At 33.3% G+C, this 21,925-nt stretch overlaps 2 protein-coding genes, 1 long non-coding RNA gene and 1 other non-coding gene across 5 annotated transcripts; 2 read left to right on the top strand and 2 right to left on the bottom strand.

Annotated features, from left to right (window-relative positions):
- Positions 1-402: 402 nt before the first annotated feature.
- Positions 403-1,071, top strand: LOC111383695. Its single transcript, XR_002700781.1, has 2 exons — positions 403-730; positions 817-1,071. It is a non-coding gene; the product is annotated as an uncharacterized LOC111383695 (long non-coding RNA).
- Positions 423-504, bottom strand: TRNAS-GCU. The gene has a single exon. It is a non-coding gene; the product is annotated as a tRNA-Ser (tRNA).
- A 1,498-nt stretch (positions 1,072-2,569) lies between the features above and the next one.
- Positions 2,570-6,024, bottom strand: LOC111383694 (AAA-ATPase At4g30250-like). 2 transcript variants are annotated; one of them, XM_023007823.1, is made up of 2 exons: positions 4,357-6,024; positions 2,570-3,206 (listed from the first exon to the last, which is right to left on the bottom strand). In XM_023007823.1, the coding sequence occupies exons 1-2, from the start codon at positions 5,610-5,612 to the stop codon at positions 2,942-2,944; spliced, it is 1,521 nt and encodes a 506-aa protein (XP_022863591.1). In that variant the 5' UTR covers positions 5,613-6,024; the 3' UTR covers positions 2,570-2,941. The 2 variants fall into 2 exon arrangements, with proteins under 2 accessions (XP_022863591.1, XP_022863593.1); XM_023007825.1 differs by lacking the exon at positions 2,570-3,206 and having other exon boundaries at positions 3,720-6,022.
- Positions 6,025-15,762: 9,738 nt separating this feature from the next.
- On the top strand, positions 15,763-16,722 carry LOC111383715. Its single transcript, XM_023007854.1, has 2 exons — positions 15,763-16,161; positions 16,282-16,722. Exons 1-2 carry the CDS (start codon positions 15,763-15,765, stop codon positions 16,720-16,722), a joined length of 840 nt encoding a protein of 279 aa, XP_022863622.1.
- The last annotated feature ends 5,203 nt before the right edge of the window (positions 16,723-21,925 follow it).

Here is a 21,925-nt window from a genome sequence, read left to right as displayed (position 1 = left end):
TTTGATCGTTAAAAAGAAAAGTTGTTCTCATTTGTGAATAAAGAAGTCAAAAATGACGATTGTAATAGTGAAATAACGATTAAAAAATTAATTTTTCTGAGATGAAAAATTGCTATCAAATCAGGGCTAATCAATCAAATATATTTAATTTATAATTTCTATACAATAAATTATAGGAACTTTCTATTGGTAAATAGATGAGAAAAGTAAATATAAAAGAGAGAAAAAGCGAGTAAATTATTTGAAATATAAAAGTACTTCTCACCAAAGAAAATATTTTCCTTATTTTTGAGGAAAATATGATTAGACCATCAAAAATGAAAAATATTTTCATAAAGAAAAATTGTCAATCAAACACCCAAAAACCAAGAATTGGGATGAAAAATGTCAACCACTGTTTAAAGAGAAAGGGGAAAACAAATCGTCGCCTGAGAGATTCGAACTCTCGCGGGGAAACCCCATGTACTTAGCAGGCACACGCCTTAACCACTCGGCCAAAGCGACGGTTTACAAATGATTATCTGATAAAAGTTTAGAGTAATAAAATCCAAATTCACCTTCGAAATATCGAGCTGGGAGGGGGTTTGAAAAGGGTAAGTAGGGTGAAGACTGTGTCGAACTGGCGGAGGTGGCAGCAGGAAGGAGGATATGGCCGTGGAGGTGGAGGTGGCGGCCGATGGAAGTTCTGATGGGTCATCTGGATTTTGTTCCATTTCAGCGAAAAGTAGACGTACGTTTTAATAATATTTTTCATTCTTGTATTATTTCTTGAATTGAGGGAGGCCATGTGATGGTATCTGTGCAATTTAAATGCAGCATAAATTCATAACTGATTGGACTTCATTGAATCCATGATTTTAGGGGCAGTTTCAGTTTCTTAGTACAGGTAATTGAAACAAAATCAATGCCTGTTTTTGCCCTCGTTCTTCTTCAGAATCAGTAAAATGGGTTTAACTTATAAATGTTGACATTGAGTTGATTCCTGAAGTTCACATTGCTTATTATGTCCTATGACCTATCTTCTGTATATTTATGTTGTGATTATGGAATATATCCATATTGTTAGTTTGATTCTCTTAAATTTGTGTTTTTATTTTATTTCTATTTTTTATTTTTATTATTATTTTTTTTAATGTAGACGAAATTAAAAATAATACTTTTATTTATCACCTATCAGTGTATTAAATTTGAGTTATTAATCTAAGTCTCTATGATTGCAAGAGATGTTACACATCAATACTTGATTGGTCAAGTATAGTGAGGCATGCTTATCGTTCACAACCGGTGGGTAAAGTTGAACGTATTATTGTATTGTTCTCTTCGATTTGTCTAGTTTTGGGAAATAAGAACAATGACATGTTTTAGATAAAATTGAATGAGACCACGTTGATGACTTAGGATTCAGGAACTCGTTTCAGGAATAATACTTTACACAATCATGAAACGAGTTCCTGAATCCTAAGCGAGTAATGTACCCTTAATTGCTTGCTCAAATTCTTTGAGGTGTCACGGGTGTGTGATCTTGCTTGGAAGAAGGTTTGCTAGCTTGGTGAGGAGGGCCACGCCACTAAAGCTGGCTACAAGGATAAATCCTTAGGTTTTTCTGTGCAGATTCAAGAGTAAAATCCATCATCTTTAGGGAGTTCAAGCATCAAATACTTTTTGGTCTCAAAGAAAACTGATTATTTTGAGATTTTAAGCCTACTCCCAACACTAGGAACTCCAAATTTCTTAGTTTTGATAGGCCTAAATGCTCAATTGATATGACTGATTGTATTTGAAAGATAAAATAGATTGATGATTAGATAGCTGAAGTGTGGAATCTTATGTTGAATACTTGGAATTCAATAATTTATAGTTACAACTGAGATCACAACAGTAATTGTGGGGACGAATGAATCATTTTTCCATTAGACACTCATCTTAGGTGACTAATTAATCTTAAGAAGGGGAAAAAAATGTTTTCAATGGTTAGCAAACCATAACCCATTAAAATGGTACTTAGCAGCAGCAGCAAAACAGCTTGAGATAAATGTTCATACTAGCTTGAGATAAATGTTCATACTATGTATCAAAGTTAATGGCAATGAGTGATGACAATAAGGTTTTCCTTATTTCCAGACGTAGTACAATGGAAAATTAGTCTCTACTCACACCGATAAATATTCCGAGACTCGATATTCATAATTTATTAACTTCCCAAATGCGCACATACATGCTTCCTCTTCTACTTTTTTACATGTGGTCAGATTTTTTGTGCCCCTGAATATTTTTCTTGAGATTTGAGTTCATACATCTTTCTCTTCTGCATTTTTACATGTGATCGGATTTTTTGTGCCCCTGAAAATTTTTCTTGAGATTTGATTTCATTTTTCCACAGCTCTTTTCACCCTTTAGAGTCGTAATCTTATACACTTGATTGATGAAATACAAGTAAATAAGACTGCAAGACATCATCACTTCATTTTTGTTTGCTGCAATATCATCGCGTGTTTGTGTAAAATTATTTGTAAATTTTTACTAGAAATATTATTCAATTTTATGAAATGTGTGATTAATAAATAGGTAGTAGTTTTGAATGCATGATAGAAATTAATTTTTGACTTTTAGTAACTTTTAATTAATTTTACACGAACGAGCAAAGGCTCAAATTCAGTACACAAATGGATTTTTAAGACCTCTATTACTTCATTTAATTCTTTACAGCCTGCAATAATTAATTTTAGTACATATGGATCTTTATTGAGTACTATTGTGAGAAACAAAGAGTTGTTGGAAACACTAACTATTGGCTTTGGGGCTTTTGTAATTGGAATATATATAAAATCCTCGAAATTAGTACTTCTATTAGTAAGACCTTTATTGATGAGCCCTTAATATTAGCTGAACCACTAAATTTATGTCATAATTCATATGCATAAGCTCAAGAAGGGTTCTAACTTCAAATTCCCCTTCTTCCAGAGTCAGATTTTGTTAGAGACTTGAGTCTTACAAGGAATTTAGCTTTACTCTCCCAAGAATTAGATCTCTCCCGCCTTTTTTTCTCCTGTGGAGACTCAGTTGACCCACGGTCAAGGTTGTCCGGTGACTTTGCCATGTCATCATATTCCATTCCACCCTCGATTATGTCCATGTTAGCTCCTAAAATCTTTGCTTGCATGAGAGATATAACTGCTTTAACTGCCACGTCAGCATTTCTACGGTTCCTTAAATACTATGTATCAAAGTTAATGGCAATGAGTGATGACAATAAGGTTTTCCTTATTTCCAGACGTAGTACAATGGAAAATTAGTCTCTACTCACACCGATAAATATTCCGAGACTCGATATTCATAATTTATTAACTTCCCAAATGCGCACATACATGCTTCCTCTTCTACTTTTTTACATGTGGTCAGATTTTTTGTGCCCCTGAATATTTTTCTTGAGATTTGAGTTCATACATCTTTCTCTTCTGCATTTTTACATGTGATCGGATTTTTTGTGCCCCTGAAAATTTTTCTTGAGATTTGATTTCATTTTTCCACAGCTCTTTTCACCCTTTAGAGTCGTAATCTTATACACTTGATTGATGAAATACAAGTAAATAAGACTGCAAGACATCATCACTTCATTTTTGTTTGCTGCAATATCATCGCGCGTGTGTGTAAAATTATTTGTAAATTTTTACTAGAAATATTATTCAATTTTATGAAATGTGTGATTAATAAATAGGTAGTAGTTTTGAATGCATGATAGAAATTAATTTTTGACTTTTAGTAACTTTTAATTAATTTTACACGAACGAGCAAAGGCTCAAATTCAGTACACAAATGGATTTTTAAGACCTCTATTACTTCATTTAATTCTTTACAGCCTGCAATAATTAATTTTAGTACATATGGATCTTTATTGAGTACTATTGTGAGAAACAAAGAGTTGTTGGAAACACTAACTATTGGCTTTGGGGCTTTTGTAATTGGAATATATATAAAATCCTCGAAATTAGTACTTCTATTAGTAAGACCTTTATTGATGAGCCCTTAATATTAGCTGAACCACTAAATTTATGTCATAATTCATATGCATAAGCTCAAGAAGGGTTCTAACTTCAAATTCCCCTTCTTCCAGAGTCAGATTTTGTTAGAGACTTGAGTCTTACAAGGAATTTAGCTTTACTCTCCCAAGAATTAGATCTCTCCCGCCTTTTTTTCTCCTGTGGAGACTCAGTTGACCCACGGTCAAGGTTGTCCGGTGACTTTGCCATGTCATCATATTCCATTCCACCCTCGATTATGTCCATGTTAGCTCCTAAAATCTTTGCTTGCATGAGAGATATAACTGCTTTAACTGCCACGTCAGCATTTCTACGGTTCCTTAATAGGATCTCACTAATCTGGGCTGGCGTAAGGCCCCCACCTGATCTTATGCAACTCTCCACAACGTCAAACAGCATGTGTGAGTCCACCCCCAAGTAGTTCTTTACCAAGGTCTTGAAGGCATGCATGCCGCACGTGTCGAGGCTAACATGCACATCCATGCGTCCACATCTAATCAGCGCTGGGTCGACAGTGTCCTTGTGGTTTGTAGTGAAAATAATCACTCTCTCTTCTCCACAGCATGACCATAGCCCATCAGTGAAATTAAGCAGTCCTGATAAAGTCACCCGCCCATTATCCTCTCCATTGTCATGTCCATGCCGGCCATTCTTAGGCATTGATGGTAATTTCCTGTTCTTTGTTATTCTGTCCCCTGTTAAATCAATCGAACAATCTATATCTTCAATCACTATGATCGAACGGCTTGTAGTTTGTATGAGCAAAGCCCTTAGCTCAGAATTGTCTGAGACTTTACTAAGCTCAAGATCATACACATCATAGCATAGAAAATTAGCCATGGCGGCAATGAGGCTGGATTTTCCTGACCCTGGTGGTCCGTGCAACAAATATCCACGTTTCCATGCGCGTCCTATTTTGTGATAAAAATCTTTGCCTTCAGAAAATGCCGTTAGATCATCTGTAAGCTGTTTCTTCAACTCCGGCTCGAGTGCAAGTGTGTCAAATGTGGAAGGGTGGTGAAAGGGCACGGAGGACCATCCCGACTCAAAAGAACTGTGTCCATTGTTGGTGAAGAGCCTGCGCTCCCGCGAAACTCTCTCAAATTCTTCTGCACTTGTTGTGACATGTTCTAAATACGGATCAAGGAGAATCATGTGGTGGCGCTTGGGAAGTTTGAGAGTGAAACTACGTTTTTCATCAAGGGAATCTTGGACAGTCTCAACCTGGTGAGTCCAAGAGAGGTGGTGGCCTTTGAAGGAGTCATTGACAGTGTGGTTGGGTGCAACAGTGTATGAAATTCTGTTAGAAGATTTGGAGCGGGAGAGAGTGAGGCGGCGGCAGGTGGTGGAGGTGTTGATGGAGTTGAGGTAGAGATTCACATGGCGGTAGAGATCATTTACATCAATCCCGCAGTAGCCATTGAATTCTGGGATTTCGAAGTAAGAATACGGGCTAAAGAAATCATGAAGGGATTCATAGACAGAATGCAGAAATGAGAGAAGCTGTGTAGGCAGTATGTTTTGGAGGACTGTGAGAAGGCCTATAAAAGACCACATTTGTGACAATAATTCCATGTTGGACTGTTACAAATTACCAATGTTTTGTTTCTTCAGGCTTGTGAAATTTTGATTTTGTCTGCGTCTTCTGGATTTATTTATAAACAGAAGAAGACAAGGAAAGAGTGTGATGACTCTGTGTGTATCATGTGGGGACTTTTGGGTGTGTGGTTTGTGCTTAAAATCGGGGTAAAGAGAGCCAATTAAAGTGACTGTTCGAGGGTTGAAAGAAGCAGTAAAGATAAAGCAAAATGAATAATGAACAGACCTCTTACTTTTCCTTTTTCTATACGTGGGTGATCTTTGGAATCCATGCTGTTCTTGGATATATATAATGAGGTTTGCTTATTTTGTAATTAATTTGTGATTCATTTTCCATTAAATATTCGGTACATGCATAATTTTTGAAACAAATATCAGGGTTCACAAATATCAGCAGAACCCAACTTCAAGATTTATTTATTTATTATTATTATTATTATTTTAAACAACAGCAGGTGGCATGTTTTACTAATAATGAATATAAAACAATATATGAGGATGGTGCTTGTCATGTCAAAAATTCAGAAAAAATAAATGAATAAAGCTGCAGAAATCTCGGGCTCCGATCCAGGGCCGAGGTGGCCAAATCTCGGCCACTGGATTCAAGGGCCGAGGTGATTGCCACCTCGGCCCTGGAGCAGAACCCGGGATTTTATCCCGAGTTCTGTAGCATGATTCAAAAGAAATTCACCTCTGCTAGGGACGGGGGAGTACAATGTAAAAATTAAAGAAACTATACTCTGCTTGTCATGTCAAACTCAACGTCTTTGTACGACGAGTGTGGTACTTTTGTGGCTAATGATCATTTTCAGACTTGCTATATTAATTTATAAGTTTATTATTGTTCTCGAAATTTGGGAAATACATGGCTTTATAGTACTTCGACATTCTTCCTTGAACTTCGATATGAACAATGTCATCTAACTGTTTAGCACTTGTCAGGTGGAAATTAAAATTAAATTTTTAACAGATTTTGATTAAAGTTGATGAAAAGTGTATTTGAAGAGCTGTGAGTTTCATAAAATATTTATTTAAAATCAATAATTAGTTTTAATTTAGATTAAAATTTAAATTTTAATCTTGACCAAACAGGGACTTCATATGTCATAGTTTGAAGCCTTGAGCGATTTGACTCTCAACTCAAGTAGTGAAAGTAAATTCGAACAAGTTTGAACGAGGATAAAATTGAATAAAATTAGGGTTGGGCTACACGTGCACAGGGGTATACATGTCCTTCACATGGGAGGTTGGCTGGAAGCATTTATTGGGCGTGGGGTCCCTTCCCAGGTATACACGCTCGAGTACAAATGGTTTAGGTAAATAGTTACGTGACAAAATGTATCAATTGGTCTTCGGATAAGTCTTATCCATTTCATTGTCTATGACGACATACATGTTAAATTCTGTAACTTTAACAATTGTGCCCGCATAAACAATCCTAAAGTATTTTCCACAGCTTCTATTCTGGAAATGTCTAACATGTAAATTAGTGGTGCAGATTGGACATAACATTGAAAAGTACACGTTCGAAAACATAAACGAGTATGCTTTTGCTTTTGGTAATCAATGCTTTTTTCCAGCTTTATCTTTAATATGTTCTTGCAACATTCGGTCTTTGGATATAACAGAATGTTCGTCCAGTAATTTACTCATTGGTTCATGATGAGACGAATAAACACCACTCTGATTATTCATTCTTAATCGCGTTTCCAAAGATCTTTTTCAAGATTTCGGGTCCATAATTTTGAATACTAAATATATATTGGGTTATTCTGATTGTACAACCTTCTCACATGAGAGGGTCCAGCACTGATCGTAGTCCTCACATAAGACAACCCTGCGCTGATCGTGTGCTTGCGATCAACGCTAGGCCCTCTCATGTGAGAGGCTGTGTGTCTTGCTGTACACAAGCACAGCTCATATATATTTGTTAAGTTCAATTCTACAAATTAAGCCTTGTTTGGTTTATTTAGAAAAATTAACAAAAATATTTGCATAAGTCAATAATTAATTTACATATTTTATGGAATTCACAATTTTATGAATTTTTCAAATCTTGAATTTCATTCTTTTATCAAAATTAACTAAAAATTAAATTTTTAGTTAAATAAAAATAGGGGCTCAGGATAATTTCGATGAGATGTTAGTGTTTTTTTCTATTCAATATATCAAACATATCATACTCGAATTTAGGGACTCGGGTTTGTCGTTCTGCTTAAACAGTGCATTCATGTGCTTGTGACAAACTTGCTTGGCTACTTTCTAATGGTACGAAACAATATTGTTTTTGCTCAAAAATAAGATCATTCAAGAAGGGAAATTAATAAGTAAAATAAATTTAGAGTTCATCTAATGTATTAAACCACTTAAATTTATTAGGTGTGAACTATCATTTCCTTGTGTCCTCTCGTCTTTTAACCATAGATTAATTTTGAGAAATAATTGTATGTGCTTTAATATGATAATTACGTCTCTATCTTTATGTCGTGCTAAGGTTTTAACTTTTTGTCTTCATTCTAGAAATCTCATGAAAAATAATTAACCATTTTGAATTTTAGCATTGATGTAGATACAATATTTTAAATTTCAAGATAAGATGATTATTTATACAAACTTCATATATCAACTTTTTCATGAAAGAAGAGAAATAAAAATATACGGATTAATTGTTCCAATAGACATTGAACTTAGGCTCATATTTTTTTATTGGTCGCTGAAATTTAAAATGTTGAATTTTGGTCACTGAATTTAGGTTCATATCTTCGATTGTTCATCGAAATTTAAAATGTCGAGTTTTGGTCACTAAACTTTGTAAAATAAGTACATCACTTACTAGTATAAATGTTGAACTTTGAAAAGTATTGAGTTTACAATGAATAATGTATAAGAATATTTTTCAAAGTTCAGTAAACTCGATTTTTTAAATTTCAGTGACCAAGCAAAAACATGAGTCTAAGTTCAATGACCATTGGAACAATTAACTCAAAATATACACTTATTTTTCATTTTAATAACTTAAGTTTTAGACAAGCTGGTCTAGCGCAATTAATATTTCTAAGTGTTTTCCTTCTCTCGCCAAATACTGAAAAGATTTTTTTTCCTTAAATTAATATTTGTCACTGCAATAAAGATGTTGCTAATGTTAGTGGGGGGCGTGGGAAAAGAGTTCTCTTTAGCTTTGAATTTTTTTCCCATCTTTACCCTATTGCTTTAACAAAAGTTCAATTTTGGTATTTACATTATTCTTCTTTCAGTTTTCCACTTTTATAAATGCATTTTTTTCATTTTTATTTTTTACTTTTGAGAAACATAGTTAAATTCAAAAAATTGCAAAGAAAATAACATGGCTTTGTAGACATCAAAAGCTACTAGCATGGGTTACTTTGATTAGTAGAGGTCAGCACGTTGATAAAGTAAAATTATTTTGGGAATGAGAACCTAATTATATATTATATATAAAGCCAAAAAGAGAAATAAAGCCCAGACAAGAGTTCACATGAAATCTTGAAGGATAATTTAAGACAAAAGAAGAAGAAGCACTAATCAAAACGTTTCACTCGAGGCACTAATGACATATTTGATACGTGAAATTAGCTTGTATTGGTGGGAGCAAAAATGCGACTCGATGACCTAACTCTAATGATATATTTGATGCGTGAAAATTGGCTTGTATTGGTGGAGCAAAAATGCGAGTCAATGACCTAACTTTAATGATATATTTGATACATGAAATTAGCTTGTATTGGTGGAAGCAGAAATGCCACTATGAAGACCTAATTCTAATGATATGTTTGATACATGAAATTAGTTTGTATTGGTGGGGGGCAAAAAGGCCATTATGAAGCTCATGAGTTAGGTAATTGAAACAATGATGGACGAATATCATAAAGTGTTTAGCATATCTTCATTGAACAATTAATTTTTAGATGATATGGTTAATGCCAGACTCGACAAGTATTATACATAATTAAGAAAGAGTTCAGATCTTTTTAGTTAGGTGAATGAAAACAAGTTGAGGAGTTAGGACTTGTGCACTTGATAGGGGCACATGTAGCATACACAAATTACATTGAAAGTGTCAGTATCGAATATAATTACTAAAATATTAGTTGTCACGAAGGGCTAGGGTGGAGGTAGTCTTGTTGATGAAGGTAGTTATGGATTCGAAAATGGTGTGAGAGGTGAGTTGAAGTGGAATAAATTCTATTCGGGCATTAATAGAGCTTTATTTAGAGAAAAGGAAAAGCATTATACAAAGCAATCAACAAAGGGCCAACAAAAAATGAAGCTTCAGATTCCTTTTAGGATTGTCTTTTTACTCCATCTTTGTATACTATCTATTGATACAATGAAACATATTTCATATAAATAAAAATAAATTGTATTTACTAATAACCATAGAGAAGAAAAGGGCAAAGGGTAGAGGCCAGTCTATTTTCATGCCCATTTTTTCCTTTTTGAATAATAAATATTTCTTGCATGAAGTATGAATCAAACTTTTTTTTTCTTAAAAGTGAAATAAAATATTTTTCAAGATAGATAAAATGGTCAATCATGTTGACATTAGACCATCAAATTCAACCTACACCACAAGAGACATATGTTTGGGGCAGATGAGTCGAGGGGATAAAAGGATTCTAACTTCAGTTTTTCATAGTTTTTGAATTTCTAAGTGAACTAAGATGGAAGAAATAAAATTTTCAGCTTCCCAAAGAAAGAACTCCATACAAGACTATAACTTGTAACTAGTTTCATTATATTCACTAAGTGTATATAGATCCACATCATCATCAATTTTTTAAAGCTCAAGAAGAGCTTTTATTTTACTTATTGTTTTCCTATATAAAAATATAGTTATATTTTTGCTGTCAAGTGAAAATTGAAATAAAGTTACGCTTGACACAGAGAGTATTCGACTAATATGTAAATTCATATTGGCATTGTAGTTTAAGGGGATAATTAATAGGTTTTTTTTGACAAAATTTTTTGGGAACTGACCGTAGAGCCAATTGTTAAATGATTTAATCCATGAACTTGGTTGACGGTCTGCAAATGTTCCGATCCCATAGAGTAATAGTGATGCAACAAGGAAACAATTAAAAGTCTATTCAAAGCAAAAGACTAATAATTAGTAGAATTCGAGTTTATCCAAGTTATAGTAGTTTTATTTTGGCAATGTTATATTTTATTTTCAAGTTTGTTTAGATAGGAAATTTATTTAATTTCAAAGTCCTTCCTATATAAAGGGAATTAGGGCAATATTTACAGACACCTGAATTATATGAATAAAAGTATTTCTCTTTCCCTCAATTCTTCCCTTTGATCTCCCTTATTTCTTATTGTTCTTTATAAATTTGTATGCTTCTGCATCAATTTGGATTAATGAAGAAGAATTTTGTTAATTGGATCCAAAGCTTTTGGATCCTTTCTAGACTATACCTCGCCGGAGTCGGGTTTTTCTCAATCGGGGAGGAACAAGCAACAAGGAAACAACTAAAAGTCTATTCAAGGGAAAAAGTAATAATTAGTAGAATTCGAGTTTATCTAGGTTATAGTAGTTTTATTTTGACAATGTTATCTTCTATTTTCAAATTTGTTTAGATAGGAAGTTTATTTAATTTCAAAGTCCTTCCTATATAAAGGGAATTAGGGTAATGTTTACAAACACCTGAATTATATGAATAAAAGTATTTCTCTTGCCTTCAATTCTTCCTTTTGATCTCACTTATTTCTTATTGTTCTTTGTCAATTTGTATGCTTCTGTATCAAATAGAAACATAAAATGGTTCGCATTTGTTTAGTGAATCTATCCTTCATCCAGGCTGGCTACAGGCTGCTAATACACGTAGGCTAACGAATAAATCGTAATATTGATAACATAATCGGTTATCAGGCAACCAATAAGGATCCACCATCTATCACATTCTCTAAATGACCAAACCATCACAAAACTTGGAGGAAAATCTATAAATACCCCCATTTTCTGAAGAGTAAAGCATGCAATTCAAATAGTTCTCTCTCAAGTAACTATTTCCCGTATTGCTCCCAGTTTGTGCATCGAAACTAGTGAGTTTAGGAGGAGAAAATCATAGTTATGTGAGGGAATAGTTGATTTTGTATTACCATCAATAAATCAATGTCGTCTATGAGAAAATTGTGAACAAATTAAACCACGAAATCTCTATTACAGCTTAGAAAGTTTTGAAATATATGAGATCGAGAAAATAGGTCAGCTCGAAAAAAAATCTAGAAGAAATAAAAGTAGCAGAAGTAGAAGTCAAAGAGTGCAAAGACTGTTCAGTGGAGAGTGATGCTAGTCTGAAAATGCAATGAAAAGAAGCTCTGTTTGAAGAGAAGACAACATGCCGTCAAAGAGTGCAAAGACTGTCCAGTGGAGAGTGATGCTAGTCTGAAAATGCAATGAAAAGAAGCTCCGTTTGAATAGAAGACAACATGCCTCTCCACTGAGTATATATATATATATATATATATATAATGAAATGGATCCTATTAACAACGCTTTCTAGGGAGAAGTTTTCGAAAGCGGTTACCTAATGTGATATGAAGTATAGTTGCCGAAGGGCTAGAAGATAGAGTGTGATCAACACCTTTTTTACTCGAGATAGTAAGTCTATAGGATATCTTGAAATCTAGTGCCTTTCAATATTCAAAAATTGGGGAGTTGTCGATCCAAAAGTCGTTATAGGGATCCAAATGAGGAAAAAATGATGAGATCAAAATTGAGCTAAAAAGAAAATATTAAAAAAATTATATATAAGTGCTTAAGTAAAAACTGATTGTTGGGGACTCAAATAATTAGTAAGTTTGAATCACTTGGTATAAACTTGATTCTTGAAACACTCAGAATTTGGAAAAATCATCATATGAATAACTCATTGACGTTGTTAATCAGACTTAACTAAATTAGAGTAGTGTAAGGAATTGATCAATAAAATTAAACTTTAGAAGTGCACCTAGGGGAGAGAGAGATAAAACAAGTTTGAAAATGTGTGGATTTCACAAGCAAAGGAAGAAAACAATTGACAATGATGATTGAGAATTGAACCAACTTGTGAATGCATGTCTTTACACTTGATTCTTCACACACACGTGTTTTGCATTGGATAAGTGAAAGTTTGGCTCTTGCATTGTGATTTTGAAGTCGTTCATAAATATGATATAATGTTCTCAATATTGAGTCAAAATACAAGTTATCTAGCTAAGTTTTTGTTTGTGTGTTTCTTAGTTTCTTTTTCTTTGTGTTTGCTTGAGTACTTGCAAACTGTTAAGTTTTGGGGTATTTGATGAGTATCATATGAGTATTAAATATTTTAATGTGTTTATTATTGTTGTGTTATATGTTTGGTAAGGTGGTGTTAATTAATGCAAAAGGAGAAGAAAAATGGCAAGGTCCAAAGTTTGGGGGCAAAAGTGTAAATGTTCAAAAGTTGTGTCGGACATTACGATGAATAGTTGAGAATTTCAGGGGTCAATTGGATGGAATTAGAAGTCAAAATGAATGAATTATGACCAAAATATTTTCAGAAATCAATTTTCAAATGTTTCAAATTTTTAGCTGGAGATTGATACTCATTTTTTGCCTAGTAAACGTTCAAATTGAGAAAGAGCTACCAGTAAAATTATATCCCTTTGAGTTATCTTCACAATCCAATTTAAATTGCCTCAATCGGATATCAGAAATAAAAATTAATATAAAAATATTGAAGGATGCGCAATGCTGATTTTTACTTGAAAGGTGGCGCCATGGCGCCGACACACCATTAAATTGCACAATACAGAGTTGTGGCACCGCGGTGCCATGTGGGCCCACCTACTTACCAAGAGAGCGAATTTTGGCCTTTTTAAAGCACATAAAAGCTCCAAATTTGGGAAAAAAAAAACAAGGAAGCAACTATAAATACAAGAAATGAGATACTTGAAAGGAGTTTCATACATTGAGAGATGAAGACCAGAACTAAAGATTGAGAATATGAAAGGAAAAAAACAAGAAAACAAGAGTTAGGATTTGAAATTAAGATTTGAGAAAGAGAAGAAACTTTATGTAAGATTCATCCACTTCTCTACATATTCATTCAATTCAAAATTCGGTGTTGTGATTCATTATTGTTAATTGTTTTTCTCATCTATCATGAGTAGCTTAGCCTTTTATTTAAGCGAAAAATGTAATCTAATTGTGACCATTTATTTCTTTTATTTAAGATTCTAGTTTTTCATTATTTAGGTGTTGATTTTAATTATGTATTTAATGTTTTAAATTACTTGATCACTAATTTAATGATTTTGCGAATTTGTTACAAATCGAGAAGTAAGTTTTAAATTTAGACTACATACTAAAATTCTATAAATTAGTATAACGTATAGAAATACATATACTAATTATTGCGATTGTTATATGAATTCTTAAAATTAATATTTCGTCTAACTAAGATTGATTCACATAGTAAAATAGGTTCAATGAAAACTGAAGAGTGATAAATTGAATATAATAGAAGAATTCGATGAACACTACATTATGTGATGAATCTTTCCTTATTCGATTGGAACTCTTTTGAAAACCAATTTGGGTGTAATTTTTCACCAATTTTTGATCACTACAGATATCCAACAGGAGAATACATGAAGGGGGCTCTCATACATTTCTCTTATACATAATATACTCCAATAATCATCAATTATCATCATCAAAAGAGGAAAATTCATTATTGTTGTGAGAGAATTGAAGGGGACTTGTAAGAATTTAATCAAGTGAATATTCAAACTTGGTATTAGACAAAGAAGAGAGAGAGCGCAAATGAAGATTCATTAAGAAACCATTGCAGAGATTCAAGATTTCAAGATTTATCTTCATCTTCTCAATTTATCAAAAATCCAGGTTATGTTTTTTCACTTATATATGATTTCTTATAATTTCAATATGTTAGGTTGATTTTTCATATTTATTACGATGTGATGAACCCTTCTTATGAATTTTTAATTTGAATAATTTAATTGACGTTAATTTGTTTAATTGTTTGGATGTTTATTATCGTTTTCATGTTTTTCAATTAATTGGCCACTAGTTGAATTGTTTGTGAATTTTGTTGTTATCGAGAGAGTCAATAGGATCATTAGTACAAAATAATAAATATTGTGAGGTTTGATAGATGATAGAGATATACTTCTATACTTTATATGGTTTCAATAGGTGTTCTAACACTTATTAATGCATTTATCATGTTTACATCTTTCATCGAGAGATAGAAAGGTCGCATGAAGGGAATATATTTGATAACTATCGAGAGATATTTTCAATTAAAATATGAACATTGACCAACAAGCATGATTTCAAATTTGTCAATTTAAATTGTCGAACTAAAAATAGATTAGCAAAGGGGATTCCACATCTTAGCAATACTTCTCGCGAATTTGATAAAGTTTTACTTTGCCTTCAATTTAGTTACTAGATTTAATATTGTTTAGTCACAACTTGATTTTGCTATTCGATTAAAGGTATTATTAATTTAATTGGATCAAACACATAGTTCTCGTGGGTTCGACACTCTACACACTACTATATTATTTGCTCACGATCTCGTTCACTTGTGGGTAATCAAACGATAAAGTTTTTGGCGTCGTTGCTGGGAACTATTGTTTTTTTGACTAGTTTTAGTTTATTTTAGCTTTAATCTGAATTTTTTTTGTTTATTAAATTAGAAAAATTTTATAGTGTTTCTTACTTTCTTTTTTAGGACTTTGTATTCAAAGTTCGAGAATTGGTGATCTTGCTCAATTTGACCTAGAAATCGAACGAACATTCAACTTTCAAAAAAGACAAGAGCTTGAAACACACCAAAAACAAAAAGAGGAAGACGTGGCAAACGAATATCCGAATCAAATAGCCATCGGGGCTAATTTGGGTATCGCTGCAATGAATGAAAATGAAAGGCTCATGGGAGAGTATATGGTTCCACCGGTAGTGGAAAGTCCATCCATTATCGTATATCCAACATTTGATTAGACAAACTTCTACTTGAGAACAGATATCATCAACATGTTCCAAAATGCGCTACAATTTTTTAGGAAAGCTATAGAGAATTCCAACGCTCATATATCAAGATTTCTGGACATGTGTGCAACAACTGAGTATCCGGGGGTTTCAAGGGAAGCAATTAGATTAAGACACTTCCTGTACACATTGAGAGACTCAGCAAGGGAATGGTTAGGCAATTGTCCACCGCAGAGCATCACAACATGGAACCAATTGAGTCAGAAATTTCTTAGCAAATATTTCCCATTGAAAAGGATTGCAAAGCTAAGGGACGAGATCACTGCTTTTCAGCAAATGGACTCAGAATGCTATTCAGAGGCTTGGGAACGATACAAGGTTTTACTTTGCCAGTGCCCACAACACGGATTGCAGAAGTGGCTTCAAGTACAATACTTCTACATTGGACTAAATCCTACAAGCAGGGCTAACGTGGACTTCGCATGCGATGGTTCCATCACAAAGAGAACAACGGATCAAGTATATCAAATCATGGAGGATTTAGCATTCACTAGTGTACTGTGGCCTACTGAAAGAACAAGTGTAAAGAAAGTAGTTAGGATACATGATGTGGGTCCATTAACAACAATCTCAGCATAGCTAGCAGCTTTAGCTAAAAAGGTGGATCAGATGAATGCCATTCAAATAGTTAGACAAAAATGCAAGCACCGTGGAGGAAATCATGAAAGTGTTGATTGCATCGTGGGTAGTCCTTTTGCTCAATCACTAGAGGATGTAAATTATGCTCAAAATTTTCAAAGACAGCAACACAATCAGAATCCTAACACCTACTACCCAGACTGGAGAAATCACTCAAGTTTTCAATGGAGCAACAATCAGGGAGCTCAGATTGCGCCACAGCAGACTGCACCGCCAAGTTTTCAGCAGGCTAAAAATAAGTTTTCATTGGAAGATCTTATTACTAAATTGGTTGAGATCTCTACTCGACACATGCAAAGAACAAATAAGACTTTACAAGTTCAGGGAGCTGCTATTTGGAGTTTAGAAGATCATATGGGACAAATAGCAAAAACACTCTAAAAAAGACAGCAAGGAACACTACCAAACAGATGCGAAAACAAATCCTAAACAACTGGTAATGGCAGTAAAAGTTATGGAGAGTGAGAAGACTGAGGCTATCACTACACGCAGTCGGGTTAAACTTCCAGAAATTACAGTTGAGAGACGGGTGGCAGAAAATAAAAAGTCACATTTTATAGATGAGGAGCAGATGGATAAATCTGAACAACTAGACAAAATAGTTCCATCTCAAGAGTTAGAAAATCTACAGGTCAAGGCAACCACTCCTATCAAGCCTTATCTGCCTCCGGTCCCATTTCCCTAGAGATTACAAAAGAAGAAGTTGGAAGAACAATTTGCAAAGTTCTTGGATATCTTCAGGAAACTTCATGTCAATGTCCCATTGACTGAAGTTTTATCTCAAATACCAAACTATGCAAAATTTCTGAAGGAGATCCTATAAAAAAAGAAAAAGAAAAAGAAAGAAAGCTTACAGATTTTGAGGCCATCAAGTTATATGAAGAGTGTAGTGCCATCTTGCAAAATAAATTACCTCCTAAACTACAAGATCAGAGAGTCTCAAAATACTTTGCTCGATAGGAAAATATTTAAATTTTAATTGCTTATGTGATTATGGAGCAAGTATTAACCTAATGCCTTCTTCTGTATACAAAAACTTAGGTTTGAAAGCACTGAAAGACACATCCATTTCCTTTCAATTGGCAGACAGATCAATCAAATACCCACGTGGAGTAGTTGAGAACGTGTTCGTTAAAGTGGGCAAATTCATATTTCTAGTTGATCTCGTTGTCCTAGATATAGAGGAGCCATGTGATGCAGCGTTACTTATCTTGGGTAGATCCTTCCTATCAATAAGCCGAGCTGTCATGGACTTTGAAAATGGTGAACTGACATTTAGAGTAGAAGATAAGTAAGAGAATTCAATATCTACACTATTATCGAAAATCCAGTACATAGAGAGATCAATGAAAAAAGTTAAGGAGGAGTGCAATTATATTACTGAAAAGGTACAACAAGGCTCGAAGGAGACAAAGCCTAATAATTTAGGAAGCATTGGACGAGAGGGAAACTGAGGGTTCAAGGTTTGGAAATCAAAACGAGGATGCAAAGTTGGAAATTGCAATGAGTGCAAAAGGTCAAGATGCATGTTTAAACCACCATGATCAATTCCTCCGTACAGTCTAACTAAAGACTATAAATTAAGCGCTTATTGGGAGGCAATCCAATCTTTTAACGATTTTATTTATTTTGCTTTGTGCATTGCATAGCATATAGATTTGTTTTGATTACTAGGTTGCATTAGATTTTGGCACGTTTTCATTTGTAGGTTATCACCATCCTTAATACTCCACTTAGGCTATTGAATTTATTGTTGGTATTTTGATTGTTTGGGTTAAGTAGCACATGTTCTAGGTTATTTGATTTTTAGTGTTTGATTTAACTGCTATGTACAGGAACATGATGTCATGGAACACTCAAACCAATATAAATCAAAGGAAAAGTATAATGACAGAGATTGTCGAGCCGTCATCCATAGTGCCTCACATATTTAACAGAAAATTTCGGGGGAGTATTTTTTTCCTTTTCTCCCCATTCTCTTATACTCTTACTTTTATTTTATGACATTGAGGACAATGTCGAGTTCAAGTTTGGAGGTAAAAAAAATTGAATTTTTTGGTTTTTGTACGCTTGTGTGTTTTTGTGCATTTGTTTTTAGTACTACTTAAAAAAAACAATTTTTTTATTAGATTGAGTGCTTGTATGGGTTGGATAGCCTGACCGACAATGATGATCTAAATAGAGATTTAGTGTTAATTTATGAACTGTGGATATGTTGCATGCTATATAACATTGCAAAACTTGATATTATATGCGCACTATAATCTAGTTTGACATTATAATGAAATGAGTGTTTCATGCTCTTAATATGTTGATTTAGTTGGACATAGATACTTTACTTAAATCATACTAAATTAATCATCCTTAGACCAAATTTAGCACAGTTTGGGGTGATGTTACTATTGTAGGTAAATGCAGATGTGAGTGTGGATTCCTTGTGTGAAAAAAAATTTGTATGGATTGTCTGAGATGAACAGGATAAAATTGGGTGAAAGTCTTGAGTTAGAGGCCAGTTTTCTTCAATAGGTATATGATAAAGGGCATTTCACAAATCAAGGCATATATTTTAAAATTTAAAACTTCTCTTTGAAGCCTTTATGATTCGAGCAATTAAGCCTACAAGGATATCTTGAAACCTGGTGCCCTATAGTCGTCTGACTTGGGAGTCATCGACCTAAAACTCACTATAGGGGTCATTTAGAAAGCAATCAGAGATGAAGTTGCCTTTGAAAGAAAAAAATAATTGTTCACTTTGAAACCTTTTTGACTCGGTTTATTAAGCATGTAATCGTGTTTTCAAACTTGGTGCCCTAAAATCGTCTGACTTGGAAGTCATCGGCCTAAAGTCTTCTACATGAGTCATCTAGAAAAAAAAAAAGATAAAAAAAATGCACTAAATGCCTTGTTAAGTCCTAACACTTGTTCGAGGAAATTTGACTTTCAATGAAGGATTATTAGCCTAATTGAGTCTTGACGGTTGAAGCAATCAACTAATTGGAGAATCCTTATTTATTGATGTGTTGACTTGCAACTAGTGACGTCCACCTAAATTGAATAAGGTGAGGATGGTAATGAAAAACTCAACCTTAGATCACACGCTTGGAAAATGGTGAAAAAGAATAAGTTTGGGATGTGTGAATCTTACGAGAGATGAAAAATGATATATTTGACCACAGAAGGTCAGGAATTGAAACAACTTGTGTATTTATGATTGATTACTTAATTTTTCACACATACATCAATTTTGCATTTGGTAAAGTGGACATTAATTTTGGTATTGTAATCTAGAAGCTGTTCGTAGATTTAATATTATAGTTTCATATCCTAAGGTAAAAAGCTAGATTATCCAACCAAAATATTTTGCATGTTTGTGTGTTTGTTAAATTAGTTTATGGTTTTGTTTGAGGACAAAAAAATGTTTAAGTTTAGGGGTATTTGAGAAGTATATTTTATACACTTTTGTAGATCTAAAAATATGGACATTTAATAGTTCTTTAAAGCAATTATAGCCAAATTTATTGTATATTTCATTTATTAGGTAAAACTCGATGGTTAGAAGTTAAATTGAAAGAAAGAAGCTTACAAAGTTGAGGACCAAATTGAAAATATCCAATGGTTGAATTGGACCATAAGAGATATTTTAAAGATTGATGTGAGTCAATTGGATGCAATTAGAAGTAAAAAAGGAATGAAATATCATCAGAATATTACCATAAATCGATTTTCAATTACATGATATATCTTTCAAATTTGTTGTCAAGGATGCGACATATTTTAGACATAGTAAACGTCCGAATTGAAACATATATATCTCTAGGAAAATTGTAACCCTTTTAGTTAACTTTCCAATGCATTTTGAATCAACTCAATTAGATATCGGGAGACAAAATTATGCTCAAAATACTGACTGTTGTGTAGAGACAAAAAATCCGCGCGTGAGTGTAACTTTCCTTATTCGATTGGAACTCTTTTGAAAAACAATTTGGACGTGATTAGGAGTGGACGCAGTCCGGTTTGATCTAGTTCCATAGGAAACCGAACCGAACTGAATACCAATGAGAATTTTAAAAATGGAACCATTTGTTCCATAGCTAACCGTGGAACCGAATCAATCGGTTCCGATTCAATTCTTTACATTGAAAATGTCAAAATAAAATGATCACTAATAAAAACTCTAAAAATGTTAACAACGTGATACTTTTAACAAAATATAGAAGAACCGAACATATCATTCAAAGATTTATTTAGGTATAGATTTACAAAGTGAAAACAAAATAAAAAATCATGTAATCAAAGTGAAAACAAAATAAAAATTTCGCATCTTATAAATTAAATTATATATTGTAAATGAATTTATTTAGGTATAGATTCACCCAATATTCTAATTTGGCTTGAAAATCAATTAATCAATAAATTATAAGAAGAGATAAGGAAAGAATCAAAGAGAAGACGGAAAGTGCTGGAATCTAAAATTAAGAAGGAACCCAATTATATTTTTATAAAAGTGTTGGAGATTGAGTCATATATTTTACCAAAAAAAAAAAGAAAAAATCCAATGAGAATCATCTGGTTCCCACGGTTCCCATACTAGAACCGAGAATCGGACCGGAACCGGTTGGTTCTTAAAAATTTGTCCCGAAATCAAATTATTTTTTAGAAGATCCGGAACCGAACCGATCGGTTCTAAACGGTTTCGGTCCGGTTCCACCGATTCTGGAAAAAAGTGCCCACTCCTAGACGTGATTTTTCACCCATTTTCGACCACTACAGATACCCAATGAGAATACATGAAGGGGGCTCTCATACATATATCTTATACATAATATACTCCAATATTCATCAATTATCATCATCAAAGAAGGAAAATTCATTATTTTTATGAGAGAATTGAAGGGGACTTGAAAGAATTCAATCAAGTGAAGATTCAAACTTGGTATTAGACAAAGAAGAGAGAGAGCGCAAGTGGAGATTCATTAAGAAATCATTGCAGAAATTCAAGATTTCAAGATTTATCACCATCTTCTCAATTTATCAAAAATTCGAGTTATGTCTTTCAACTTATATATGATTTCTTGTAATTCAAATATGTTAGGCTAATTTTTCATATTTGTTAGGATGTGATTAACCCTTGTTATGAATTTTTAATTTGAATAATTTAATTGACGTTAATTGTTTAATTGTTTAGATATTTATTATCGTTTTGATGCTTTTCAATTAATTGGCCACTAGTGGAATTATTTGTGAATTTTGTTGTTATCGAGAGTGATAATAGGATCATTAGCACAAAATAATAAATATTGTGATGTTCGATAGAGGATAGAGATATACCTCAATGCTTTATATGGTTTCAATATGTGTTCTAGTAATTATTAAGTTTGCATCTTTCATCGAGGGATGGGAAGGTAGCATGAAGAGAATATATTTCATAACTGTCAAGAAAGGTTTTCAATTAAAATATGAACATTGACCATTAAGCATGATTTTAAATCAATTTAAATTGTCATACTAAAAATGGATTAGGATTCCACATCTTAGCAATACTTCTCGCGAATTTGATAATTTTTACTTTGCCTTCAATTTAGTT

The sequence above is a fragment of the Olea europaea genome, unplaced genomic scaffold (assembly GCF_002742605.1).
Source record: "Olea europaea var. sylvestris unplaced genomic scaffold, O_europaea_v1 scaffold274, whole genome shotgun sequence".
NCBI classification, from domain to species: domain Eukaryota; kingdom Viridiplantae; phylum Streptophyta; class Magnoliopsida; order Lamiales; family Oleaceae; genus Olea; species Olea europaea.
The sequence above is the reverse complement of the archived record's forward strand: the minus strand, read 5'-3'. Positions and strand labels throughout refer to the sequence as shown.